The sequence below is a fragment of the Scardinius erythrophthalmus genome, assembly GCF_964197995.2.
Source record: "Scardinius erythrophthalmus genome assembly, chromosome: 16".
NCBI lineage: Eukaryota > Metazoa > Chordata > Actinopteri > Cypriniformes > Leuciscidae > Scardinius > Scardinius erythrophthalmus.
This window is the reverse complement of record NC_138236.1, coordinates 840,873-866,558: the sequence shown is the minus strand read 5'-3', so window position 1 is coordinate 866,558 and position 25,686 is coordinate 840,873. Positions and strand designations below refer to the sequence as shown.

General features: G+C 36.4%; 3 protein-coding genes across 3 annotated transcripts in view; 1 reads left to right on the top strand and 2 right to left on the bottom strand.

Annotated features, from left to right (window-relative positions):
* Positions 1–5,846: 5,846 nt before the first annotated feature.
* On the top strand, positions 5,847–13,150 carry eomesb (eomesodermin homolog b). The gene is made up of 7 exons (XM_081387758.1): positions 5,847–5,983; positions 7,415–7,968; positions 9,240–9,394; positions 9,482–9,603; positions 10,344–10,502; positions 11,470–11,531; positions 11,606–13,150. The coding sequence occupies exons 2-7, from the start codon at positions 7,505–7,507 to the stop codon at positions 12,237–12,239; spliced, it is 1,596 nt and encodes a 531-aa protein (XP_081243884.1). The 5' UTR covers positions 5,847–5,983; positions 7,415–7,504; the 3' UTR covers positions 12,240–13,150.
* Positions 13,151–14,832: 1,682 nt separating this feature from the next.
* LOC308704386 (uncharacterized protein) lies at positions 14,833–21,183 on the bottom strand. Its single transcript, XM_081388617.1, has 8 exons — positions 21,161–21,183; positions 20,019–20,168; positions 19,713–19,796; positions 17,483–17,539; positions 17,283–17,384; positions 17,085–17,195; positions 15,922–16,056; positions 14,833–15,075 (listed from the first exon to the last, which is right to left on the bottom strand). The coding sequence occupies exons 2-8, from the start codon at positions 20,157–20,159 to the stop codon at positions 14,935–14,937; spliced, it is 771 nt and encodes a 256-aa protein (XP_081244743.1). The 5' UTR covers positions 20,160–20,168; positions 21,161–21,183; the 3' UTR covers positions 14,833–14,934.
* A 3,771-nt stretch (positions 21,184–24,954) lies between these two features.
* Positions 24,955–25,686, bottom strand: part of iqgap3 (IQ motif containing GTPase activating protein 3) — a 33,254-nt gene continuing 32,522 nt past the window's right edge. The window contains exon 38 of the mRNA XM_081388906.1: positions 24,955–25,686. This exon is cut by the window's right edge and continues 72 nt beyond it. Coding sequence (XP_081245032.1) covers positions 25,645–25,686 — 42 coding nt within the window. The 3' untranslated portion in view covers positions 24,955–25,644.

The following is a 25,686-nucleotide window of genomic DNA, read 5'->3' as shown; positions in this document are numbered from 1 at the left end:
TACACAGTAAATACAGCATGAGCTCAAATACACTGTAAATATGAGCTCAAATACACTGTAAATACAGCATGATCTCAAATACACTGTAAATACAGCACAAGCTCAAATACACTGTAAATACAGCATGATCTCAAATACACAGTAAATACAGCATGAGCTCAAATACACTGTAAATATGAGCTCAAATACACTGTAAATACAGCATGATCTCAAATACGCTGTAAATACAGCATGAGCTCAAATACACTGTAAATACAGCATGAGCTCAAATACACTGTAAATACAGCACAAGCTCAAATACACTGTAAATACAGCATGATCTCAAATACGCTGTAAATACAGCATGAGCTCAAATACACTGTAAATACAGCATGAGCTCAAATATGCTGTAAATACAGCATGAGCTCAAATACACTGTAAATACAGCATGAGCTCAAATACACTGTAAATATGAGCTCAAATACACTGTAAATACAGCATGAGCTCAAATACACTGTAAATACAGCACAAGCTCAAATACACTGTAAAAACAGCATGAGCTCAAATACGCTGTAAATACAGCATGAGCTCAAATACACTGTAAACATGAGCTCAAATACACTGTAAATACAGCACAAGCTCAAATACACTGTAAATACATCACAAGCTCAAATACACTGTAAATACAGCATGATCTCAAATACACTGTAAATACAGCATGAGCTCAAATACACTGTAAATATGAGCTCAAATACACTGTAAATACAGCATGAGCTCAAATACACTGTAAATACAGCACAAGCTCAAATACACTGTAAATACAGCATGATCTCAAATACACAGTAAATACAGCATGAGCTCAAATACACTGTAAATATGAGCTCAAATACACTGTAAATACAGCATGATCTCAAATACACTGTAAATACAGCACAAGCTCAAATACACTGTAAATACAGCATGATCTCAAATACACAGTAAATACAGCATGAGCTCAAATACACTGTAAATATGAGCTCAAATACACTGTAAATACAGCATGATCTCAAATACGCTGTAAATACAGCATGAGCTCAAATACACTGTAAATACAGCATGAGCTCAAATACGCTGTAAATACAGCATGAGCACAAATACGCTGTAAATACAGCATGAGCTCAAATACACTGTAAATATGAGCACAAATACACTGTAAATACAGCATGAGCTCAAATACACTGTAAATACAGCATGAGCTTAAATACGCTGTAAATACAGCATGAGCTCAAATACGCTGTAAATACAGCATGAGCTCAAATACACTGTAAATACAGCATGAGCTCAAATACACTGTAAATACAGCATGAGCTCAAATACACTGTAAATACAGCATGAGCTCAAATACACTGTAAATACAGCATGAGCTCAAATACACTGTAAATACAGCATGAGCTCAAATACACTGTAAATACAGCATGAGCTCAAATACACTGTAAATACAGCATGAGCACAAATACGCTGTAAATACAGCATGAGCTCAAATACACTGTAAATATGAGCTCAAATACGCTGTAAATACAGCACGAGCTCAAATACGCTGTAAATACAGCATGAGCACAAATACACTGTAAATACAGCATGAGCTCAAATACACTGTAAATACAGCATGAGCTCAAATACACTGTAAATACAGCATGAGCTCAAATACACTGTAAATACAGCATGAGCTCAAATACACTGTAAATACAGCATGAGCTCAAATACACTGTAAATATGAGCTCAAATACACTGTAAATACAGCATGAGCTCAGATACACTGTAAATACAGCACAAGCTCAAATACACTGTAAATACAGCATGATCTCAAATACACTGTAAATACATCATGAGCTCAAATACACTGTAAATACAGCATGATCTCAAATACGCTGTAAATACAGCATGATCTCAAATACGCTGTAAATACAGCATGAGCTCAAATACACTGTAAATACAGCATGAGCTCAAATACACTGTAAATACAGCACAAGCTCAAATACACTGTAAATACAGCATGATCTCAAATACGCTGTAAATACAGCATGAGCTCAAATACACTGTAAATACAGCATGAGCTCAAATACGCTGTAAATACAGCATGAGCTCAAATACACTGTAAATACAGCATGAGCTCAAATACACTGTAAATATGAGCTCAAATACACTGTAAATACAGCATGAGCTCAAATACACTGTAAATACAGCACAAGCTCAAATACACTGTAAAAACAGCATGAGCTCAAATACGCTGTAAATACAGCATGAGCTCAAATACACTGTAAACATGAGCTCAAATACACTGTAAATACAGCACAAGCTCAAATACACTGTAAATACATCACAAGCTCAAATACACTGTAAATACAGCATGATCTCAAATACACTGTAAATACAGCATGAGCTCAAATACACTGTAAATATGAGCTCAAATACACTGTAAATACAGCATGAGCTCAAATACACTGTAAATACAGCACAAGCTCAAATACACTGTAAATACAGCATGATCTCAAATACACAGTAAATACAGCATGAGCTCAAATACACTGTAAATATGAGCTCAAATACACTGTAAATACAGCACAAGCTCAAATACACTGTAAATACAGCATGATCTCAAATACACAGTAAATACAGCATGAGCTCAAATACACTGTAAATATGAGCTCAAATATACTGTAAATGCAGCATGATCTCAAATACGCTGTAAATACAGCATGAGCTCAAATACACTGTAAATACAGCATGAGCTCAAATACGCTGTAAATACAGCATGAGCTCAAATACACTGTAAATATGAGCTCAAATGCACTGTAAATACAGCATGAGCTCAAATACACTGTAAACATGAGCTCAAATACACTGTAAATATGAGCTCAAATACACTGTAAATACAGCACAAGCTCAAATACACTGTAAATACAGCATGAGCTCAAATACACTGTAAATACAGCATGAGCTCAAATACACTGTAAATATGAGCTCAAATGCACTGTAAATACAGCATGAGCTCAAATACACTGTAAACATGAGCTCAAATACACTGTAAATACAGCATGAGCTCAAATACACTGTAAATACAGCATGAGCTCAAATACACTGTAAATACAGCATGAGCTCAAATACACTGTAAATACAGCTTGAGCACAAATACACTGTAAATACAGCATGAGCTCAAATACACTGTAAATACAGCATGAGCTCAAATACACTGTAAATACTGCATGAGCTCAAATATCACTTTCAGTGTGTAAGCAATTTTAACAACTGTAATAGAAGTAGTAATATGTAAGTTTATGTTTAGCATGCATCACCTGATCAGTCATTTTGACACATTGTTTCCAGCAATCTTACATCTTTTTCTCATGTGGAGGCGTTTCACTGCACGACTGAAGAAACCTCAAGAAATACTTCCATATAAACATTACAAATGTGTTACAAAGGTAAATCTGTCCATCTTAGAAACGTGAAACTGTCTTATTCATGTGATCAGTAATATCTTCAGGAGCGGATGGATTTATGACAGGACAAACTCAGATAGATAATTCACACTTCATGATAAGGACAATCTCCACTTTTTGCTTGCAATTGCTTGAGATGAAAACAGAAATTGAGTCATTTTAGTTTTACATAAAAATCTGCATTTTTGCTTCCCAGTCAAATTATTAAAATACAAGAGAAACTTTTTTGATATGCTGTAAATATAATGTCATGTCAACAGCCCACATATATAATAAAGATGCTCGGCTGTTCATATTCAGTCACTGATACAGTAAACCCAGCGGGTCTGATGGACTCAGGGTTAAAACTGCTTTTATTAGCAATTACAGTTTTTTCACCTGCTTACACACATTTTCAAAACTCTGCCTCTTATTTTTCAAAACTTTACACATAAATCCAAGATTTGCACACACACAAAATGCAAAATGCCTCACATATCTTGCAAAATGAAGCACTGCACTTGTCTCACATTGCAAACACAGATGGATATATCATCTACACACACTTATTCTAAACCTAAAGCTCTCCTTCCACGTACATTTCTGTACAAGATTGAAAGCAATCGGCAGAGAGATGTAGAAAAATTCACGGTAAACACGAAAGCAAGATTGAAACTAAACTTTTTTTTTTTTACCGTAAGCGTTTATGGTTATGAATACAGTATTACCCAGTCCGAAAAACCTACAACTCGACCTTTGACCTTTTATAGGCCTATTCTAAAGCCATGATTGGCTGGTGTTCAGTAAAGCAATGAGTGTTTGCGCATGTGAGGAGTGTGTGTGTGAGGAGTGTGTGTGAGGCTCTGATGTATTACTGTGGTGTTTTGATAGGATTCTGTTTGAAAAAGGAAATCAAGATACTTCATGATAGATTTGTGTGAGTTACATAGATAACTGTGTGTTGTGGTTTGCAAAAAGTGTTTTATGAAATTGAAAACTGAGTCGAAGGCCGAGAATGAGTGTATGGTTTTGCAGATTTGGTGTGTGGTTCTGGTGTTTGAATGTCAGGTTTCAGAAATTGTGTGACAAGTGAGATTTTGTGTGTAAGCAGTTGAAAAAAAAACTGTAAATGTCAGTGGAAATATGATGATTAATAAGCCATCAAGGTAAATTATTCTGTACCGTAAACACAAGTCTCAATATTTTCTTTATATAAAATGCTCAAAATAATAATGTGCAAACAGAAGGTCAAGCATTACTGACTTGAGATTTGCTCTAATGCATTAATGACTTGAGATGTGAGTCGTCGTGATGTTTCTCGTTGAATCACAGGACTATAATATCGAACATCTAAAGAACTTCGAACCATTTTCTGTAGAATCCGGTTTGTTCACAATGAACTTTGGCACAAGAAGTGCCTTGCTTTAGTGCCAAGGAGTGACTTGATTTAGTGTAACACTCCTGTGTGGTTGTCAGCCGCACGAAACCAGATTCACCTCAAACTTTCTAGCCGTAAATAGTGTCAGAAAAAATCTTAATTGTGAAAACAGTTGCATTTTGTAATTCTCATTTCTGGACTATAAGTTACATTGCAGCTCAGTTAATGTAGGCAAATGCTTCAAATATATCATTACTTCTGACATGTACAGTACGGCTGTTCCTGACTGGGACAAATGAGATACAAGCTGATCCGGGGCATGTTGTCACACACACACTCTTAAAATAAATCTCAGCTTTACGCCATAAGAACTGTTTCTAGTTCCCGAACCTTTCAGTGATCAGTTCTGAAGAGAAACATGTTTTTCTTAGTGTGAAGAACATTATAATGATCTAAAGCAGCTTTTCCCAAATAAAGAAATCTGGTTCTTCAAGGAACCGATGCCAGTAAAGAAGCTTTATTTTTAAAAGAGTGTGTGTTTGTGGTATAAGTTCTCACAATGAAGACCATTAAAAGACTGTTATAGACTTAAATTTGGCAGAACTTAAACAATTATGAAATGAAACACAAGCAAACCACCAAACATGTAAAAAAAAAATCAAATAAAATATCGACACATGTTTCGCCCAAGAGATTAGTAATTAATAAACTGAGGGATGAATCTACAACACATGTGACAACTTGCCCCGAAAATACTCAAAGACAAGAATGATGTATAATGCATGTCGATGTGGTTATGAGATTACTTGATACTCGCAAAATATGGTGATATTAAAATGTTTTTCGAGAATAAAAATAAAGCTTTAGATGTTTGAAATCAACATGGCTGGAGAAAACTGGTTTAAAAGCTCATGTTGCTGAAACAGCGTGTGTAGAATCGAGTAAATAGAGTAAAATAAGAGGATGAAGTGTCAGTAGGAGGCGCTATAGAGCAGCATCAATAAATCCCGCATCATCATCACAGGTGCTTCAGTCAGTCTTTCATTCATCAGTCGTTCAGTGTGTTTTACCTTCATTCTGCTTCAGACTCTCACTCTCTCTTTATCGCTCTCGGTCTGAACACAAGCGCAATCTCGACCTCAATCTGTGGACAATGAAGATGAAACTGGTGAGTTATTCATCATAGTGATGATTCATATTATTACATCTATGCAAGAAGCTTCATTGTGTTTTCTTTCTTATCTTTGATTGTCAATCAACTTTAACCTCTCCGATAGACAAGTGTGCATTTACCACCAGAGGAGAAGATACAAGTAACAGATGATTAAATAGTTATTAACACTGCATACTGAACCCAGACAGTCGCTGTTTAAACCTCGGTCAACATTATACGAAAAATAAAACTTATAAATATAAGAATTAGAAAACGTTCTCGTTTTACACACAGAAACAATCTTTGCAACGTTTTGGATGTTAGTTTAGCTACGTATGCTTAGAAAAAAAAACTAATAAGAACAAATTTGAAATTGTCTCGCGAACACACACACACACACACACACACACAAACACAAATGACAGTAACGCGTAATTAAAAAAAAACAATAGCCTAAAAAGTTGTCTTTCAGACTGTTTATGTATCATGTTTATTATAAGACTTCATTTTTAAATAGGCCTATTAATAAACGCAGCTATAGGCCTGAACTATTTTTGTTCAATCATTAAAGGAATTAATGCTGAAAAACGAAAACATGAAGTTTATGTTCGCATGACACTAATAAAGTCTAGATTGGCATAGAATTTTAACATCAACATTTAATTTTAAAATTAGAAAATGCCAAAGTTATGCGTAATAAAGGAACGTTTTAATTTAAACACTGTTTTCTATCTTTGTTGCTTTTTAAATATATGTCTGTAGCTTATGATATAGAGGAGCTATTGTCTGAAATAAAATATATAAAGGCTAGATTGATATGTAAATTTTTCCCCCAGTCATCTCAACGGCACAAAGTGTCTGAATCAACATGAACTCACCCTAAAGTTTAATCACATTACAAACTCTTTATTATTTGTTCTTCAATTAAATCCAACATCGGCGAAGATTAACTGGAGAATAACATGAACTGAAATATAAAGCGAAGACTATGACGAGCACATCAGCATTAAAATGTTGTTAAATCATTTATTTATAAATGCAATTAAATGATACCGTTTAGCTGCACATATTAGAAAATAAAAAAGTGATAGGGTTATTTGGAAAATATGAAATTAAAGCTATAGCCTATTTTACGAACAAATAGGCTACAATATGATATAAACGTCGCGAGTTAAATAAAGTGCATTTAATTTGATAGCAAATGTACGATGAAAACAAATTAACGTTCAATAACATTAAATCATTTTATTTTACGCCTTTAAATAGCCATAGAAGATTGTTAACTTTTAGATCCATAAAAGCAAAAAGTTTCGATGTGTTTTAGTGGAGGGGTGACTGAAATGCAGAATCGTTTTAAACCAAAGCGATCAAAATAGAAATAATGTTCAGCTGTTGAACGTTTATAATAATGAACATTTATATTGACATCTACACATTAATTCTCAGTGATGCCGAGGCGCGCGACAGTAACTGCCGGAGATCGAATTATCAAACCTCAGGATTCGGATCTAGAGTTCGGGTGGAGTGTGTCGGATCATGCCCGGGGAAGGGTCCGGTTCTGCGCTGGACGACGGGAAGGATTCACCGATCATTTGTGAAGATGAACTGACGAGCCGGTACATACTCGACGGGCTCGGGTCCAATCGATACTTCATGATGGGCGCGACGCAGCAAACGCAGGAAAGTTCGAGTCCGTGTCCGTTGTTCCCGTACACGGGCCAGACCGGAGGAGTATACGCCGGTTCCGATGGATCGCGGTACGCGTCGCTGCACTACGGCTCCGTGATCCCGCCCGCGGGCTTCTGTCCGTCTCTGTGTGCTGGACGCGGGGAGTTCGGCACGGGGTATCAGTTCGGACACGCTTCGGGAAACTCCTACGGCTCGTATCAAGGGTCCGGGATCGGGTCCATGGCTCGAGCTCAGGTGTATCTGTGCAACCGGCCGCTGTGGCTCAAGTTCCACCGGCACCAAACAGAGATGATCATCACCAAACAGGGCAGGTGAGAGAGGGGTACAGTCTTAAAAAATAAAAATAAATTTATTGCCATCGTTGGTTCCATAAAACATTTGCATTATTTATAGGCTATTATTAAAATGTTCTTCACACTAAGAAAAAACATCCAAGCAAGCAATGTTGCGTTTAAAAGACGTCTAATAGGAGTCCAAACACAGCCCTGAAGTCTAAGGCAACATTTGGGCTGTCAGTGAAAATTGAATAGACGTCTAACCAAAGCCCAAGAATATGTTGCACACAGAACATGACAAAGACATGAAACTAAACACCTTGTAATCACTGTTAGCTTACATGATGGAATATCCTTCATCTCGCAAGTTATTTAGGCCAAAACGTCATGTAACCAAATTCAAGGTTATTTTGGCTAGAAGTGTGTTACTCATAATCGGACTAAATCCAACACGAGTTAAACTAGACGGAGAAATGACGGCTATTCTTTTCAGAACTCATCACTGAAGGTTCTTTGTGGAACCAGAAACGGTCCTAATATTTCATCTCTGCTTTAGGAAACCCCCTTTTGGAATCATTCATTTTAAGCGTGAATTAATCAAATAGGCTAGCTCTATTTAAACATGTTCTGTTAGGCCATTTAAACGCTTTAAATTGTATAGGCCAAGGCAAAAATCACAACAACAGATGTTAAAATCAGTTTTAAAACCCTAACAGTCAAATAACGAAAATAGCCTATGGTTTCAAATGTGTTTGCAAATAGTTTCGTAGCCTATTTTTATCTTGTAGGCTACGATCGATCGCGGTTAGAAAACAGACGTGTAGGTAAGCCTATACTATAGCCATTAATATTTATAGATTTTTATATAATAGCCTATATCTCAAAAAGTAGGCTAGTTTTATTATTTATTTATTTTTAAACTACAGCTACCAGAAATAGGGGCTCAAAAAGACATTTCAGGTCGAATTAAGATAATAATAATTAAAAGTTGTCGTCAAAATAGAAGTTTCCTATATTTAGCCTATTTCTGCATTTAGCGCTTTTATCCAATGCGACTTACAAATGAGGTACAAAGCATTCATCACAGAGCCAACAATCACAATGCCAGGTTGATTAGACAACTAGATGAAACCAGCTAGAGGAGAATTGTATTATTATTGTGTATTGGTGAAAGCTTTTGGTTTGAGAGTGTGGTGTGGTTAAAGTTCTTTGAAAGCTATAGGCCTAGTCCTATCTTTAATCCGCAATTTTGATAATTAATTCAGATTATAGCTGAATAATCATTTGTGTTTTAAATCCCTGCACAGGCGGATGTTTCCATTTCTCAGTTTCAATATTACCGGCCTGAGCCTGACGACGCATTATAACGTGTTCGTGGAGATTGTTTTAGCGGATCCGAATCACTGGAGATTTCAGGGCGGGAAATGGGTCACGTGCGGGAAAGCCGACAATAATATGCAAGGTATGGCAGACACCAAGTTAATACGCGCTGTTATTAATAATAATAAAAATAATAATAATAATATGCTGTTGTATTTTATTGTTTTAGGGAATAAGATTTACGTCCACCCCGAATCGCCGAATACAGGCGCTCATTGGATGAGACAAGAAATATCTTTCGGTAAACTGAAACTAACAAACAACAAGGGAGCCAATACCAACACTTCACAGGTAAATAATGCACATTTATTTTATGAGTAGAACAATTCACTACTGATGCTTAAACCATTTCTGTTGTGCTTTTTGGGCCTGTTTTAGTAGCCTACTCAAATGAAATAAAAGCACATAGGCTATTGCTTTTGACACTGACTGTAAGAACAAGTAATATTAAACTTGGTTGAATGTGATTTTATCCTGGAACAACATTCCAATCAACCAATCAGATCTAATGGACAAGTTTATAGTTTATGCCAAGTCTAGGTGCTTCTACATCAGTGTTATTCATCATTTCCCTCTGGTTTTTGGGATAAGTTATGGGTCATCAAGGCCTTTTGCAGCGCAAGCGCCGATCTAAACGATGTCTAGCATGCCGTCTATCTGTGCAAAAGCTAATGTAAGCTTGGCATGACAGAGTCATGCCCTCTGTCAGCGCAGACCGCCAAGCTGCCCTGTCTTCCGCAATATGATGCCATCGGTCAGGGTTGATGTTAAAGACATTCATATCCCGCTTGATGACATCCTTCAAGCGGGATATGAATGTAATCCCATTCCAGAATCCATTTGTGTCTCCAACTCAGATGATTGTCCTCCAGTTATTCATCATTTCCCTCTGGTTTTTGGGATAAGTTATGGGTAGAGTTAGAGATTTTCAGTCAGGAATGTTGTTCCAGAATCCAGATTGAACATCTTACTTGGCAAAATCACCATTAAATGATGTGCGTTTAATGGTCTCATTTGTGTCTCCAACTCAGATGATTGTCCTCCAGTCTCTACACAAGTACCAGCCGAGGCTTCACATCGTTGAAGTGTCAGACGACGGGATTGAAAACACGGGCCGAGACTCTAAGACTCAGATCTTCACCTTCCCGGAGAACCAGTTCATTGCGGTCACAGCTTATCAGAATACTGATGTACAGACTTTCTTTCTGAGCATGAATAACCCTCTGGTGCTCTTCGCGTGTTCATTGTTTTATTTCAGTGAAATTAATGTAGGCTACTATATTTTAGTTCGATAATGATTTTTATTTGATATTTGTATTTTTAGGGGATTTTATGGTACAAAATTATATTTACGCTGTATTTAAAATCCATTTATTCACCTTTTGAGCATAGACCTGAAAATTAAATTTCCAACTTAAACTGTGGTAAATCTTGAATGGTTTAGAGCAACAGATGTTTGATCTCTTTTCAAAGGCGACGCTTGGCAGATTATTGGTGAAGTGAAAAAAGTTTTTTAAAGTTTTACGTTTATTGTTCTGAAAAATGTGCAAGAATACTATTTTCAATTTTTATATGAAATATATATTTAAAAAACATGTTTCACTCTAAAACTGTGAGAAAATCAAAGCCTTAAACCTAAACAAGTTCCACATGTTCCAAATGTGAGGTTGATATCTCATAAATGGTCTTTCAGTGAGAGTGTGTTCGACTGCAGTTCCAGACGCTTCCACTAGAGGAAACTCGTCATTAATTTCCAATGCGTCATTTCTGACCGCGAGGAGCTCAAGTGTGACTATTGTTAACCTGTTCGAATTTACCAAGTTTCGTACCATTCCAAACAAGAAAAAAAGTAAAAACAAAAAAGTTACGTTTTTCGGTCTAAAATGATAGAAGAGCACCAGATGCATGAAACTACCCGGTCACACTGAATGCGTCTCTATAGCACGCATTGTGTTTTTACATGCAAATGATACGCATGGGTAGGTTTAGTAGTGGTGTGGGGTGTGTGTGTGTGTGTGTTACACGCAATAAAGTGCGTATCATATGCACGTAAAAACAAATTTTCGCGTATAGATTGCACGATAAACATTTTCATGAGCTCAGGCTGGGACTACACACACTCAGTTATTAACACTCACTTCTGTGTCGTTCCTCTAGATCACTCAACTCAAGATCGACCACAATCCTTTCGCGAAAGGCTTCAGAGATAACTATGATTCGTGAGTATGATGAGCATCACTGAGGTTTCCCCGCATTTATTCTCGGTTGATACTAACATGCATTGGATTTTCAGGATGTACACGCTTGCGGAGCGTGAAAGACTGACGCCTTCGCCAACGCACTCGACGCGCGCGCAACAGATCGTGCCAAGCGCGCGCTACACCATGCAACCCTTCCTGCAGGATCAACTCAACAACCGGCTATACAGCAGCGAACAGACCAGTGGCAGTAAACTGGAGCTCACGGCGTACGAGGGAGATTACTCCAGCTCTTTGTTACCCTACAGCTTCAAGTCTTTACCTCTCCAGAGCGCGCACTCGCTCGGGTACTATCCTGAAGGCGCGTTCGCGTCCGTGACCGCGGGATGGGGCACGAGAGGCTCGTACCCGAGGAAAGTGCCCTGGTCTCCCAGACCGAGTCCCACAGATGAGCACATCATCATGCCTGACAAAGACAAGCCTCAGGGGGAAAGCACTGTGAGCGCATTCGCTCAGAACTGGATGGAGAGCAACGCGTCCTCTCTGAAGCCCTCAGACTCTGTGGAGCCCAGCGTTTACTCGGTCGTGTGCAAGAGGAGGCGGCTTTCCCACGCAGAGTCCGGGACTGGGAACTCTCCCAAGTGTGTGGAAGACTCGGACAACTTTAACAAGGACTCTTCATCCTCCTCTAAGGCGATCGGCTATTACGCGTTCTATGCCGGCAGCTAGAGGAACGCAACGCTCCTGCACTCTTAAAAATAAAGGTTCCGAACGGCGTTTTGGTTCCGAAAAGATCGTTTCTTTGTGTGAAGAACATTTAAAAAATCTAAAGAACCTTTTGAAAAATTGAAAGATTCCATGGAATGTTCTTCGTGGAACCATCGATGCCAATTTATTTTTGAGAGTGATTGTTTGTTTGAATTGATCGGTTTGGTTCTTTTGTAATATATTTAAACCTCACCCTATAATGCATTTGTTTCTGTGCACGTTCAAAGTAAGATATGTCATTTTGAAAATGCTGTTGTGTGTAGCGATTAAACGACTGCTGGTTTGGATTGGTTGGGATATTCTTAAAAACATTTTATTTTTTTAAATAAACACTCTTAAAAATAAAGGTTCGTTACACTGAATTGATGGTTCTGTGAAGAACCTTTAACATCCATGGAATCTTTTCATCGCATGAAAGGTTCTTTATAGTTGAACTATATTCTTTGGATTAATAAAATATTCTTTACACTAAAAAATAATAAAAATGGTGCTTTTAAGAACTGATCACTGAAAGGTTCTTTGGGGAACCAGAAACTGTTCTTCTGCGAAAAAACTCTTTAAAACCTTTATTTTTAAGAGTGTACAGAATGAATTGAATAATTTAGACATGATATGGGTGTGAAAGAAATATCCAGAAATTTAAAACTGGTTTTCACAGCTGTAAAATACATCAAATTAATAAATCCAAATGCAAAAAAATATGCAGAAAATCAATAACTCAAATCAAAAACTGAACGGTCTCACTGAATCAGTAAAAATGAATAAACTATAGAATAGAATGAGTTTGGTAAATAAGGGAAATGTAAAATTAAACCTCATATATGGCGGATTATTACCAGAATCCAGAAATAAACTCAACATTAAAGTTCTACAAATAGAGATACTGTATGTAAGATGATATATTGCACACTAAATGTTGAGGACACTGTCCTCTAGTGGCGAAGCCGGAGGGAAATCTGATCAGTTTGGTTTGATGATGTCAAATGAAATGGTTCAATGATTAGTAACTATCATTCACAGAAAAAATAGTGAAATATTATTATAATGTAAATCAGCAGTTTTCTATGTGAATATACAGTAAAGTGTACTTTATTCCTGTGATCAAAGCTGAATGTTCAGCATCATTACTCCAGTCTTCAGTGTCACATGATCCTTCAGAAATCACTCTAATATGATGATTTGATGATCAAGAAACATTTATGATTATTATCAGTGTTGAAAACCGTGGAAACTGTGATATATTTTTAGTTTTCAGGATTCTTTGATGAATAGAAAGTTCAATAGAACAGCATTTATTTGATATAGAATCTTTTGTAACATTATAAATGTATTTGTCTCTTTTAATCAATATAATGCATCCTTGTTGAATAAGAGTATGAATTCATAAGCTTATTTTATACAATTTAGAATTGATACATTTATAATAAAGTATGAATTGGTTTTGTTTTTTAATCTTACTAATCCCAATCTTTTGAATGGTATGTATGACAGTTTCCACATATTTTTGTAAAACATATGAAGCAGCTCGACAGTTTTCAACACTGATAATAATCATACATGTTTCTTGATCATCAGATCCTCATATTAGAGTGATTTCTGAAGGATCATGTGACACTGAAGACTGGAGTAATGATGCTGAACATTCAGCTTTGATCACAGGAATAAATTACACTTTACTAGATATTCACATTTTATATTTTACATTTTACAATATTACTGTTTTTACTGTATTTTTTTGTCTTAATTATTTCAAACTTTTGACTGCGAGTGTGAGATGCTGTGAGACGGCAAATAATCAAATCCCTAAAGAATAAACACACTGCCTCTGCTGCTCCCAAAAATCAGTTTATTAAAATATGCAAAGTTTCTACCCGAAGGTCTTCATTGCATATTTTAATAAATAGATTTTGTGTGTTTATTCTTTAGTGAAGTGCTTTCTCTGATCGCGCACCGGCCTAAAGTTTCTGGATCTGCGCATATTAGGCTACTACTACTGGTAAAATTACAACAAAATCAACAACAACAATAATAATAATAATAAATGAACTTTATATAGCAGCTTTAAAATGGTTTACACAGCTGACATATATATGTACATAAACATTCAAATGCATTAAAAAGAAAACAAAAAAAACCTTAAATAGTTAGATTGCACAGAAGATGATGATGTATGAGACTGAGGGAAAGTCCTGGAGAGCAGAAGCTCCTCCACACACTCCGTTCAGTGTGTGTGAATGAGTTTCTCGGACACACACACACACTCGGACAGCTGTTTTCAGTCGTGCAAGTACAGCTCCTAAAAATACTGAAATCTCAAAAACAACCCATAGCTCAATCTGACAATCGTGTCATAAACATCCTCAAATAATACCAAAAATAAAATAAAAAAATAGAAATAATTCTACACAAATCGTGTCATAAACATCCTCAAATAATGGCAAAAACTAAAAAAAAATAGAAATAATTCTAATAATTCTAATGTGCAAAGTTTCTGATAGCAAGTCTTCCAGAAAGTTCTGTGAAAGTTCTGTACACTGGAGCGACTGATGGAGATGTACACTACTGAGGGCCCTCGACTGAGCTCTGGGAGCCGATCACACACACTCACTGAAGCTCTACTTTAGAGCATAGATGCGTCTGGAACACATTACTGGTCTTAGACTTGGATGGACTTTCTGCTGCGATGCAGTTCATCTATCCACCTCCTCTTGTCCCATCTCGCAGCAGAAGCTCTAGAGAGCGTCGAGCGTCGCTCATCCTGCAAAAACTCTCTAGAGAGCGTCGAGCGTCGCTCATCCTGCAAAAACACAGAAACACTCATTTCCTCATCACACACACACACAAACATCGGCTCTTTTCTCACAGTGTCTGAAACGCTTCCTTTGAAGGTTCAGTCTCTCTAAACCCCGCCTCTCGGAGAGCTGCTCTGCTCTGATTGGTCAGATGGCTCAGTCTGCTGTGATTGGTCAGAAAGCAAAAGCTCATTATCATATCTGAATCTCAGCTCTTGATGCACAGTGATACGAACAGTAAGATGGTGTGGGTTTTACCCATAGACTGTAAATAAATATGAGCGTAGTGTGTGTGACGTCACCCGTAGTGTTTCTGAAGAGCATTTTCGAAGCCCAAAGTGGGCGGAGCCGGCGGTCGCCATCTTGGCAGCATCACTCCCGGATAAACGAAACTGTGCAGCGAGGCGGATTAGCTGAGGTGACGCTAACACACAGCAGACAAACAGCTAGCAGTGACATCAGCGGCAATACACCTGTCACTCAAGTGGCCACGCCATTAATTATGCAAAACCTTAAGGCTTAATATAATTTAAACGGATGAGTTATTAAAAAAAACACCCCCTCACAGTCGTCATGAAGGCCAACATTAGCTGTATAGACCAAAACACTTCTTGCACCAGGCTGTAAACATGTTTTATTCTGCTGTAAAGTTGGGCATTTTAACATGGGGGTTTATGGGATTGACTCTCTTCTGCAGCCGGCCTCTAGTGGCCAGTGGATGAACTGCAGTTTAATCTCTTCAGTGTTGGAGTTTAAGAGAGAGAACGGAAGGTTGCCGCTTGGTTTTACTGTATCAGTCTCGTCAGAGTGGATGTGCTCTGGCAGAAAGCGAGAGCGGACACGACCCTCACCTCATAGGCCGGCGGGTCTGACGACGGGAGCGGACTGTAGTAGGACGGGGGTGATGATGCGGGACGCTGGTCCATGACATCACTGACCACATCAGGTGATGCGGAGCTCATGTGGATCACCATCAGACGCTTCCTCTGCAGAGGCACAGAAGATAAACACATAAACCAACATAAGATTAAACAAACTAAATTTGATTAAGATAGAATTTATTTAAAACAAAAAATTTTATATTAATAATAAAATTGTATTTTTTGCATTAGATTAATTAACTTAATTAACTGTAATTATTAAATTCATTAAACAGATTAATTGATTAAAATAAAAATACATTAATAAATAAAAATGATTAAATAAATAAATAAATCTTGATTTAAATAAAATAGGAAAAGCAGTGTAAAATCAAAAATAAGATTAAACTAATTAAATTTGGAAAAAATTATGCAACATTGTTTTAAATACAGTTGTATTTTTATGTCAGATAAAATAAATTGATTATTTAAATAAAATAATAAAATAATATAAAATACAACTTAATTTAATAAATAAAAATAAGAAAAGCTGTGTAAAAATGTGAAAATAAATAAATAAGATTAAACTAAGTATTAAGATCACAATTAAGATAAATAATTTAATATTTATTTAAACTTTAAATTATTATTTTTTAATACATTAGATTAAAACTTATTAAAATTAAATAATTAAAAAAATTAAATAGAAAATACAATTAATAAATGTAAATTAATAGAACTTTTTTGAAATAAATACAAGTGTAAAAATGTAATAATAAATTAATAAATACATTTTATTGAAATAAATTGATTAAAATAAAATGAAATTGATTTAAATAAATAAATAAATAAATATATAAATACATTTTATAAAAAATAATATGAATATATTCATATGAATGAATAAAACATCTAACAGTGCAGTACAACAGTGAGTATAAAAAAACAAGGATGTAATGTAAATATTTTACACATCTGTAATACTAACTTTTCACATTATAAATCAAGTCTTTGTAAATGAAAATATATAACTGCCTTTTAAATTATAGGATGGCGGCCCCTCACAAGCATTATCATATTTAGGGGTCCGTAGCATTAAGAAGATGGAGAACCCATCATAGATGATGCTGAAGATTACAAGAAACTCTGATTACCGATTTGCACCAGCAGCACGACGTCGCGAAGATGATGACGGAGAGGAGGACCGCCAGAACGTTACAGGCCATGAACGCGATCTCAGTCGAACCCAGAGTAGGGGCTAAAAACTACAACACAAACACCTCAATATTCATAAACATCAGTAATATATTCATTATTAGGACAGATGAATCTTATATCATAGAGAGACTCACCACACGCACACTCGAAGTGACATAGAACAAGAGGAAGAAGATGATGAAGACGGTCAGAGAGCTGAAGATATTGAACAGGTTCAGGACTTGAGCGGTGACAACCTGAACAAACAGAATTCATAAACCACGTCTGCTTCATCAGATTAAACAGTTCTGCTTCATCAGATCATAACATGAGCGACGATGAGAGACGTACTGACCAGACACGGGTTGCGGGTACAGGCAGCGGTGGCGGTAACAACTCCATTTAAAACCAACTACACACACACACACACAACATTACACAAGCCACAGAAATATCAACATTATTCAGCATTCATTTACAGTTTCATACAGTGATAAACACTAGATCTGATTCTGCATGCTCCTGGAGGTCAACATTCTGGAATAATTAAGATTTATTCATGTTTTTGAAAGAGTCTCTTCTGCTCACCAAGGCTGTGTTAACCCAGCTAACAGACTTCTGTTATAAGAACGTTCTCCAAATATTCAGTGTTTGTTCTGAGTTTCCTTGACGTTAGAGGAACGTGTTTTTAAAGGTATAATGTTCCTCAAACTTAATTTTGATTAAAAATCCAACATTATAGGAACGTTGATTTCTAACATTCCAAGAACATAAAAATGTCTAGTTTGTTACTAGAATGTTATTTAAAGGTTAGTGTGAGATGTTCCTGAAACATTCTTTCAATCATCTTTCGAAGGAGTAATAAGAACACAAACTACAACTTTATTCAGACACAGCCTTAGATGAACTGAAGATAAAAGACATTAACATTACCAGTTAACATTACAATCAGCATTACCAGCTTCACTTATTACTAACCAGACTGACTTTATTTCCGTCACACGTCTACAGAAGCTCTTATTGAGAATTAACAGAGGTTTAGATGTTGATGTCTTAATGAAAATGTTTGTTTGCGGTCACCATTATGGAGATCAGTGTTTGCTTTAGTTGGGCTCTTGACCCTTGGCTTTCTTTGAGTGTTTATCAGCAATTGCAGGAGTTTATGGAGAACATTTCTGCTTTGATAAAGCAGAGCAATATGGCTGTTTTAATAACAGGCAAAGGACTCTTTCACTGTAGTTTTGCTCACTTTTGGAACTTGAACGTGTTTTTAGAAGAAAAAATCAATTGTAACTGAAGAAAATTTGTGTAAGATTGTCCAAAACTATTTAAAAGTTAAATACGACACACTTAGACATCAGCATTCGTCATACAAACCTCAACAATGGTGACAATAAAATAAAATAAAAATCAGCTTATTCATGCTGGCATGAAGAATGTCACCATTGTTGTGTTATCATATGTGTCACGTTGTGTCAGTCATGTCTGTGTCATTTATACACACACAGACATCAACATTCGGTATATGTCACCATATACCGAATGTTGATGTCTGTGTATAAATGACTCAAAACAAGTTTATTAAAACAGAACCTTGACAAATTCAGTGTTTTATATATATACACTCACAGAAATCAGCATTCAGCATCTGAAACACAATAATATTGTTACAAATCATCATTTTCATTTGAGTTTCATATTTTTCAATAGTGTTTCAATTCCTTAAGTATTATTACATTAAGTATATATTAAGTTTATAATTACAGAAAAAGCTGTCCTTTGCCTGTTATTAAAACAGCCATATTGCTCTGCTTTATCAAAGCAGAAATGTTCTCCATAAACTCCTGCAATTGCTGATAAACACTCAAAGAAAGCCAAGGGTCAAGAGCCCAACTAAAGCAAACACTGATCTCCATAATGGTGACCTCAAACAAACATTTTGACATCAACATCTAAACCTCTGTTAATTCTCAATAAGAGCTTCTGTAGACGTGTGACAGAAATAAAGTCAGTCTGGTTAGTAACAAGTGAAGCTGGTAATGCTGATCTTAATGTTAATATCTTCAGTTCATCTAAGGCTGTGTCTGAATAAAGTTGTAGTTCTTATTACTCTTTCGAAAGATGATTGAAAGAATCATGTTTCAGAAACATCACACTAACCTTTAAATAACATTCTAGTAACATTAAGGAAACTGGACATTTTTATGAATGTTAGAAATCAACGTTCCTATAATGTTAAATTTTTAATCAAAATTAAGTTTGAGGAACATTATACCTTTAAAAACACGTTCCTCTAACGTCAAGGAAACTGGACATTTTTCACGTTCCCAGAACAAACACTGAATATTTGGAGAACGTTCTTATAACAAAAGTCTGTTAGCTGGGTATTTGATTAAAAAAAAAAATTAGTACAAATTTGTGAAACATTATTCCAATGTAAAACATCTGTTCTCTATGTGAATATACAGTAAAGTGTAATTTATTCCTGTGATCAAAGCTGAATGTTCAGCATCATTACTCCAGTCTTCAGTGTCACATGATCCTTCACAAATCACTCTAATATGAGCTCGAAATAAAAGACTCACATAGCAAGTTGGTATTAAAAACAAACGTTCATAATTCCAAAAGACGAGTCCAAACGCCACGGCACCGGTCAGGATCTCCAGCCACTGACGGGTAAAAGACAAGATGTTTCTGTCAGCTCGTAGACACCAGCAATACTAGTTAAGAGTGTTGATCACTAGTTAGTAGTGTTGATCAGTAGTTTGACTATAGTGTTGATCAGCAGTTAAGAGTGTTGATCAACAGTTAAGAGTGTTGATCACTAGTTAAGAGTATTTATCACTAGTTAGTAGTGTTGATCACTAGTTAGGGCTGATCAGCAGTTTTACCCCCAGAACCGCCGGGTTGATCTTCAGGAACCCCGTCACTCCGGGCGCGTCTCCGGGCTTGGACTCCGTGATGTAAACGGGACACGCGGACTGATCCTGCGAAGCCGCAGAGTTGATGATCACTTCGACTTTTCTCGACATCTTTAGACACTTTAGAGAGTGAAAGAGGTTTCCGGATCACATGTGTTTCTATGCTGTCAGCTGCAGATAATTCCGGCATTGTTCACTTAAATTCTTCAGGTGAACAAACCAGACAAACCTGCGCAGTCGCTCCGATGACTCAAGACTTTCAAACTCTCCGACCATCTAAATCATCTTAATTCAGCTTTCAGTCTAAAGGGTTTAAGTTCATCTGTTTAAATGACTCTTTTGTTTTATTCAGTGATGAGCTGGTTAGAGTTTATGGGTCACATCATTTATATTAGCAGCACAAACACAAGCTCCAAACCACAGGAGTTTCCTTCATTCCAACACTTTACCATAAAGTCTAATTTCTTAACATTAGTTAACTAACACAATATAGCAAAATATTTGCAAAGCATTTATAAACCTTTGTTAATGTTAGTTTTCATGTTTGTTCACAGATAGTGCATTAACTAACATATATTTAATCTTAAATATATTTTAGTAAATGTTGTAATTACATTAAGATTAATAAATGCTGTAGGTTTGTTCATTAAGTTCAGCAGTATTTTTAGCTAACGTTAACAAATGAAGCTTTTTGTAAAAACTGGTGATGTTTTTAACCGACTAAATGAAGCTTCCACATATAGCTAAGTAAAGATATTTGTTATCACTTTACAATAAGGTTCTTTAGTCAAAATTAGTTAGTTAACGTGAACTAAGAATACTTCTATAGCATTTATTAATCTGAGTTAATATTAATTTAAACATTTCCTTATACATTATTAAAATCAAAGGTTGTATTTGTGAACATTAGTTAATGCACTGTGCTAGTTAACGTTATTAACTAAAATTAACTAACGTTAACAAAGATGATCAAATACAGTAACAAATGTACTGATCATTGTTAGTTCATTAATGACCCTTATTGTAAAGTGTTAGCAGATATTTTTATGACTCAAATTCAGATCTGCAGTGTGTAAAGTGTGTAAAGTCAGTGGTTATGTTGAGATATTTACCTCGATGTTGTTGCTGTTGTTCTTGCTCGGATTCTCTTTCATTCTTCAGGAAAAACTCCACCTATAAACATGCAGAGAATGTGTGTGTGTGTGTGTGTGTGTGACTGACGTCACGGATCAGGTCAACACTACAGTAATTCATCTCTGTCCTGTAAGTTATGATGGTGAGCAGAGTTCATAATAACACACACCCACACACACGATACTCAAGCTCTTTATGGGGATATTGACTAATATTGCAAATGTAACTGAGACCAGCTAGTTATTAATGTTAACCTGAGTCACGTGGTCTCGAGTCTTAAAACACCACACACTAAAACAGGATTATGAAATTAACTCTTGTAATACATTAAAACACACTGTTGGCTACACCTTTTGTATTCCCGGGACCAATTGGACACGTTGGAAATAAAACAGTCATAACTTAATATGTTTCTACTAAAACCATATCTAATCTGATCAGTAACTTCTCATTAATGCGCAAAATGTGTAGTTTTAATTCTACCATGTTTTTACTGTGCTATTACTTAATTTTTTTTATGTTACAATAACTACATTAAAAACCAGCATGATGCAAGAAATATATATTTTTATCAATATTTGTCATCGCGCAGAGACCTGTCACTCAAGGCTGTAGCCTACAGCTGGTCATAAACTTGTAACATACTTTTTTACACAAATGAATGTGCCCAAAACAGGTTTAGCTCACTCTGGGTACAAAAATATGCCTAAGTAGGTTTTCAGAAACACCACATACTAAAACTTGTAAAGCATTAAAGCAAACTGTAGGCTATACACACCTTTCGCCTCACTGAACTTACTTAAGCTGGACTGAAGCATTTTCTTCTGGACACAAACTCTGTTGCATTATTTCCATGTTATCTCTGTAAAGCAAACACTCAGTATTGTAGAAAGCGCTATTTCCGTGTCCGGCATGGTGGAATGTAAGCTTATAAAACAGTCATAACTTCATTTATTTCTATTAAAACCATATTGTATCTGATCAGTAACTTATTAAATGAAAGAATGTACACATTTTTTTAAGGAATGTTACCTTGTTTTTACTTAATTTACCCCCTATTTAAAATGTACAATAACTACAGTAAAAACCAGCGTGACGCAAGAAAATCTATTTTTTTTTTTTATCAATATTTCTGAGAAATATTATTGGGGGCCAAGGACAAGTATCTGCAGATTAGACACTGTGTAAAGAACAAATGTAATGCAGATGATGATGACCCTGTTTATGCCTATCTTTAGTGAAGCTCAGACTGCAGACACCTGTAATAACCTGTAATAACCTGAAAACAATATGGCAGAAGGATTTGGGGATTAATATGGATGATGACTGATTGTACGTCCTATCTAATGTGGGTAAGAACATACGAGAAATTAATTCAGATAGATATTATTATACACCATCTAGGCTTCACGGGATCGGGACAGCTGGAAATAATGTATGCTGGAAATGTAGAGAAGAAGAGGGTACTTATTTACTGTACGATTTGGGAATGTTCTTCACCCATTGAGTGCTGGAAGAGTGGATGGGTCTAATTTACAGTGGAACCACGTGATATCCAACATAGCAGAATACATGTACCCTTATTAGGAGTGGTTGTATTACAGCAGCCAGGGTTGGAAATGCCCCAAAACCCCAGACCTGACAGACTGGATTGATGGGATGATTGAAATTGCTTCATATGAAAGCATGCTGGGGAGAATGCATAATGAAGAATGGGAGAAATGAAAAAAACATGGGATCATTTCTGGCAGCATATAGAGATGGTGCACATGAATATGACTGCTCAACAATTGCTTAAAGCTACTCTGTGTGGGATTTTCTCCCATCTAGCGGTGAAATTGTTTATGATTACCAACTGAATATTACTTTCTAGCCCCTCCCATTCCGAGGGCGTTTTAACTCCTACGGTGGCCGTATTATTTCAAATCTGCCGGCAATCGCGAGTTATCTGCCGGCAATAATCTCCCCCTCGCATTCGTCACGGCGCCAATGAGTGTCAAAACTCGAAAGGCGAAGCTTGAGTTTCCTGGTATGTCCCTCTTTAGCTAATGTATTTTCAAGATGGAGGCGCAACATGGCTGCCGCCATTCGAGCGACTCGCTCGTATGTATTCTAAATGGCAGATTCTACGCTTACGAGAATACTTGATTAGTTGGTATAAGTAATTACACATTAATGAGTACATATCATTTTGAAAGAACAAAGTGTTTTTTTGCAAAGAATCAACTTAAATTACAGTGTAGCTTTAATCTCCATGTGTTTTTGTTTCGGTTGTCTTCCACTGATGGCGACTAGTGGCTGAATGTGTCATTGCAAAGGTGATTACTGAATAATGTGGTGAGGTACTCTGAAGCCCGTCTACGGAAAGCCTGTTCACTCCAACGCCCTATTAAGTCCTATTGGTTGTAGTTCCAATCAGAGTTCCTCTGGGGGCGCTCGCCATGAGTGCAGAATGAATGGGAGTCTATGGGGCTTGACGGCTAAATGTGTCTCTTTCACCCGATTGCCGTTGAGAAATCAGATTTGATTGTAGGTTTTGCAAGTTCAACATGGGTTATAGATCGAAAGTTGAATGAACGAGTACTTATGTCCTTTCGATTTCTTACAGGTAGAGTTGTTGTTGCCCATAACACGCTAGCATTCTGCTAATGACGTCAGCATTCTGACGTCATTGACATTTTGAAAGACTTTTTAAAGCAAATAAGTGACTCTAAAAAATCTAACACCAAGCAATGTGTAATTTCTTTGCATCCCCTTTCGAATACAACATTCAAATTACCAGACAAAAAATTATATCCTAAGAAACGTGGATTTTGAGCGGTATAGCTCCATAGACCTCCATTCATTCTGCACTCGTCCTGTGAGCGCCCTCATGTGGAACAAGAGTGGAACTGCAACCGGAAGTTTATTGAGTGGCACTTCTCCCCTTTCAAAGAGTATAGAAGCCCTTCTATACTCTTTGCCCTTATTAGACATTCTCTGGGTACTCTGAAGTTTTGACTGTTGAACAATAAAAGTTGAATTATTATAAAAATATATTTATGAGAAATGTTATTATATGAAATGTATAGGAACATATAATATGAGGATCACCAGCATGAACTCAATTTACTAAGTTAAAACAATTTAACCTGAGTTTCACTGGCACATGGGAGAAGTTATTCTGCTTTAACTATAATAACCTAAGAAAAGACAGAATAAAAGTCCCCTTAAAAATTACATTTATTTGAATAAAATTTGTCAAACAATAAAATAGCTGTTTCTTGGTTAAACTTTTGCTGTTAAGTCGAGGATTCACGTCCGCTGATAAAGATGACGAAAGACAAAGATCACACATATAAAACATTTGGATTTTTAAAAACGATCAGTATGTAATTTTTAAATATTTATTTACAAAAGCTGGAACTGATGAAGAGAAAAAATTAAGCAGCTAGCTGAAATAAAATGTTTACGTTTTCACATATTTTATTTCAGTTGACGTTTATTTTATTTCAAGTAATACAAATGTTTTCTATGGTTTTGGTGAACTATAATAACCCTGATGAGACCGAACAACATAAATCACTGCGCCTGATCCATCAGTCTGAGATCCTCCTGAAACCAACAGAATTAAAAGACAGAGAGACCCGCTTCAGAGAAATATGAAAGCTTTGAAGTTGTTCAATATTTAAGTCACAATATTTTTGTAGGCTTTTTAAAGAACAGCCAGTGTATGAAATATTAAATATTACACCGTGAGCTTAATGTGCACAATGAGACGGACACTTCTATTCATGTAAAGTCTTTAATAAGTGAATAAAAACAGCATGAAAAGTGTTATAAATGACATAAAAACAGATGTGAAGAGAAAAGGAAAACAAAGATATTTCTGAAGAGAAAAACAGAGAATGACAGCAAATATTTACACAGAATTATTAGTTTGAGACGCTTTCACTAAAACAGGGTTTAAAAGAGCAGCGGGAGAACTAGTGTACTAGTCTTCACACACACACACACACACACACACACACACACACACACACACACACACACACACACACACACACACACACACACACACACACACACACACACACACACACACACACACACACACACACACACACACACACACACACACACACACACACACACACACACACACACACACACACACACACACACACACACACACACACACACACACACACACACACACACACACACACACAGACATGAATCGATTTAATGTGTGTGTGAATGAACTGAAATATACTTCTGTGATTCTAATAAAGTAAAGGCTCCTTGTTTGCCAGTGATTAATACATGAATATATAAGTAGTGTACGAGAGTGTCTTGATTATATCAGAGTCGTTTTAGCTCTGGGAACGAGTCGTGTTTCTGTAACATTATAGCAAGATTAACATTAGAGCAAGTAAAAGCACTCGTGCGCGACACAGGACTGAACGCGCGACACAGGACTTCACTTCTTGAAGAATTTCTTGTTGAGAAGGAAGATGAGCAG